We start from the raw sequence: 4,330 nt of genomic DNA, 5'->3' as shown, positions 1-4,330 counted from the left end.
CTCTGTCTCTGGTGAAGCCTCTCACCGCCCCTGAGCCTCTGGCCTGTACCCCAGTTCTGTATGCACAAAAAAATAAATCTTTAAAAAAAAATTGAGATAAACTGTTTAATATTACTGTATATGCTTTGAAGGTTATAGATTTAAACTTCTATTTAAAAATGTTATTGGGTTAGGTGGAGTGAGGAAATTAAATATATATATATATAATTATACATATATATAATTTATACCATTATATATATATAATGGTATAAAAATCCAGAGGGTTAGATTTATTTCCAGTACTGTACTTTAAAGACAGCAAAATTAGAATTAATGTATAGACTTTTGGGTATAATTTATATAGAAAACTATATGGACTCCTAATTGGTAAGATGGTTTTGATTTTACATCAAAAGTTTGACAGATGAGTGAATGTACAGTAATATATTTTAACTTAAAAATGTCTCTTGTACACTCACACACTATTTTATTATTATAATTATTCAAAGAACTATTGGCCCAAGTGTGCTATATAAGAGGATTTCCATTACGTTAGTAAATAACAGGAAATAAAGTGCTCCACTTCCTGAGTTGAAGTAAGTGAATTTCAGTTTTGGGAACTTGGGAAGTTCCGACTGGGAAGACAGGAGCTTGTAGGAGCCAACTGGCAGGAGAAGGACATGACCTAGTGACAGTGTGTGGGGGGTCCCATAGGGACACCTGCCTGGCAGGACAGAAATCTCACCACTTAAGGGCCATTCATCTCCACTGCGAGTACTAAACAGAGAGTCACAAGGGAAAGGTGAAATGTGAAACTTACTTCTCCATTTCTGAAAAGAAATATATATCATTGATTAAAAAGTTGACAATGATAATTTTATGGCCAAAAATTCGGCGCTTCACAAGGGTTATTTCGCCATTCTCGTACTCTGAAGCACGGATATTTGTGGAAACTGTAGTCTGACGTCCTGAGACGTTTGGTGAGCTGGGGTAATCTAAGAGAGAAAGAGGCGGGCATTAAAATCTAGTATATCTGGCTCTCCCTTGTGGCTTAACGGGTTAAAGCACCATATTATGAAGCTCTCCAAAGCCACTAAAGCATGAGTTTGATCCCCAGCCGGGAGCTGACCCACATGGCGTGGCAGACCTTTCCTGACCCACCCTCTACTCCCCTCAGCAGTGTACTTGTCAGTCGGCCTGTTCTGTTCCCCACTCTGTCTTTGGTGAATCCTCTCATCCACCACACCTCTGGCCAGTACCCCAGTTCTGTATGCATAAATAAACAAATATTAAAGAAAAAACAAGTCTAGTTTCTCAAATCACTCTGAAGTCTGAAGCCTTCCATTTAGGTGTAACTGAAAAGAAGAGAGGAAACTGTAAGAGAGGACCTGTTTGGTGACCTATGCCATAGACACTCCTTGCACTGGGTGCAGCTTTTTACTTAGCTTTGAAGGCTGCTGGCAGAGCTCTCTGCTCAAATGGTAGAGTCCTACACAAACCAAAATAAAGACATACGTGCACACACACACATATATCAACTGAGTACTATGTCCACAATTAGTTGCATATTTCCACATCTTCTTTGAAAAACAGGTAGAACAAGGAGAAAATCAACAAAGCTATCGTAGACTTGACCATTAATAGTCAACATAACCTAACTTACAGAACACTGTACGAACAAAATATGAATTGCTTCTAAGTGCACATGAAATATTTGTCAAGACAGACCGGACTTTGGTTCATAAAATTAAGTTTAGAAGGATCTAGGTCATATGAAACACATTCTCTAACTACAATAGAATTAAATAAGAAAGCAAGGGCTACAGGGAGGGCAGCAGAAGGGAGGAGAGGAGGAAGGAAAGCTGGTAAATCCACAAATACTTGCAAGTATCAAATAGCTTATGTTTATTTGTTAAATTTACTTTAATTTTTTATCTATATTACACCATTCTTCCTTTTTGTACAATGCATGCTTCCTCAAGTGTAGTCCCTCGCAAAATTCCAACCACTAGTTCACCATGCACTTTCACCATAGTCCCTTGTATGTGAATACATTCCCTCCTCTGTTTTGGTCCCTCTCTCTCCCCCTCCCCTGTGGAGCATCTCTGATTAATAGTTGCCAGTTAATTTTGTTTTTAAATTTATTATTTTTTTCCTGGGCTCTTATTTGGTTCCCCTACATTCCTCCTGTAAGTGAAAATCCATCCAATATTTTTCTTTTTCCTTTTGGCTTATTTCATTGGTCATGATCCCTTCCAGCTCCATCCATGTTGCTGCAAATGGTTATATGTTTGCCTTTTTTTGATTGCTGAATAGTATTCCATTGTGTATATATACCATATCCTCTTAATCCAGTCATTTGGGCATTTGGGTTATTTCCAAGTCCTACCTATTGTAAATAGTGCTGCTATAAACATAGAGAAGCAGGTATCTCTTTTTTTAAAGATTTATTTATTTGTTCATACAGAACTGGGATACAGGCCAGAGGCTCAGGGGTGGCGAGAGGCTTCACCACAGACAGAGTGGGGAGCAGAACAGGCAGATCGAAGTATACTGCTGAGGGGAGCAGCAGGTGAAACAGGAGAGTTCTGCTATGCCATGTGGGTTCAGCCATCTCCGGGGCTGGGGATTGAACTCACACTGACGCGGCTGCTGCTAGCCTGCAGTGCTGCACCTTAACTCGTTGCGCCACCAGGGAGGGCACAGAACTGCATATATTTAAATAAACATAGGTCGAATAAGGTATTAAGGAGACAATTGAAAAAAAAAATTTTACTGAATGTAAATTAAAATGTAACATCAAAATTTGGAGCATGTCACTAATTTAAGAAAGAAAACACTACCTATTTATAATATTAACTATAAAACCAGAGTGATCGCAGTATTAGTATATAGACATGTATCAGAAGAATATAGACCTAATTATCTTTTTAATGATAAAACTTCTTAAGTCAAATCTTATTAAAATGGGTTAGGAAAAGATTCATAACAGGACATAAGATGCACACTATAGAAGAAAAATTGATTAAAAATCAAATGAAAAAATTCTGCTCTTCAAAGAAAATGAAAAGGCAAGTTATCAACTGGGAGAAAATGTTTGCAAAATATATAGAGATCAAAGAATATATCTAGATTATAGTAAGCCTTCTTATGCCTCCACATGAAGTGACAATCCACTTTTTATACAAGGCAGAGACTTTGAAAAAACAACTTATCAAAAAATAGATGAGTAGCAAGTAAACACTTGAAAAGATGCTTACTATCATTAGTCAATTGATAGTGAGACACAATTACATACTCTCAAAAATAGCTAAAATTAAAAAGACTAGAATTATACAAAGTTTGGCAAGAATGTGGAGCAACTGAACCTTTGTTAAATTGGTGGTATAAATGCAAAAATGACCTAGCCTTTGGTAGTTTCTTATGAAGTTAGCAAGCCCTTACCACATGTTAAATCATTCCACTCCTTGGAAATTCCATCCAAGAGAAGACTTACACAAAGGTTTGTACTTGAATATTCATAGTAACTTGAGCCTTAATAGCTGTAGACTGGAAACAACCCACATGTCCATCAATTCATGAATGGATAAGCATATCACGATACATTAATCTGTAAGACTATTCTAAAGAAATGAACTCTGGGTACACACCACAGTGCAGCTGAATTTCAAAATCACTATACTTTGTAAAAGAAGCCAGACATGAAAGATTAACAAAGCATACTTTGTTTATATTAAATTCCAGAAAAGATTAAGTATAGAGATAGAAAGCAGAGAATGGTGGTGAAAGGGGAAGGGTGCTGATTCAAATGAGAGAATTTTTTTGTGGTAATGGGACTACTTTAGTTTGTGACTACTGAGGTGATCACATTTGTCAAGACATCAAATTGCACACTTAAAATTGATTGAATTATATAAATTATAGTTTAATAAGAACAATTTTTTAAAGTAATTAAAAATTGGGAATAAACTGCTAGATAATTGGAGAATGTGGAACTTCTCTCCATTTGCTCTATTCTTCTTCCATAGCTTTCTCTAAAATGTTTTAGCCTTTTCTATAGTTCTTTTACATCTTGCATGTTCATTGATTCTTAAAGGTTCAATTCTTGTCTTCCATTCATTCACTTTATTTCTCAGAACAAGTTTGTCTTTACCCCATGTTTGACAACTTTGTCTCCTTTATGACTGGATTGGTGTCTCAGATAACCATGAACAAGTTTGCCTTTCTCTATTCCTTGCAGTATCTCTTCCTTTGTTTGACAGGTTTGTCTTGCATTCCAAGGAAAAGGGAGTTAATTAAACAGCAGTTGCTGAGAAAACAGCCTGGTACACACTGTCTCCATCTCCGC

General features: G+C 36.7%; 1 protein-coding gene across 1 annotated transcript in view; it reads right to left on the bottom strand.

Moving 5' to 3' along the window:
- Window positions 1-4,330, bottom strand: part of RGSL1 (regulator of G-protein signaling like 1) — a 45,527-nt gene that overhangs the window by 11,741 nt on the left and 29,456 nt on the right. Inside the window, exon 15 of the mRNA XM_004688148.1 lies at window positions 803-977. Coding sequence (XP_004688205.1) covers window positions 803-977 — 175 coding nt within the window. The remainder of the gene's footprint in view (window positions 1-802; window positions 978-4,330) is intronic.

This window comes from Condylura cristata, unplaced genomic scaffold (assembly GCF_000260355.1).
Source record: "Condylura cristata isolate star-nosed mole 26May11 unplaced genomic scaffold, ConCri1.0 scaffold00024, whole genome shotgun sequence".
NCBI classification, from domain to species: domain Eukaryota; kingdom Metazoa; phylum Chordata; class Mammalia; order Eulipotyphla; family Talpidae; genus Condylura; species Condylura cristata.
The sequence above is the reverse complement of the archived record's forward strand: the minus strand, read 5'-3'. Positions and strand labels throughout refer to the sequence as shown.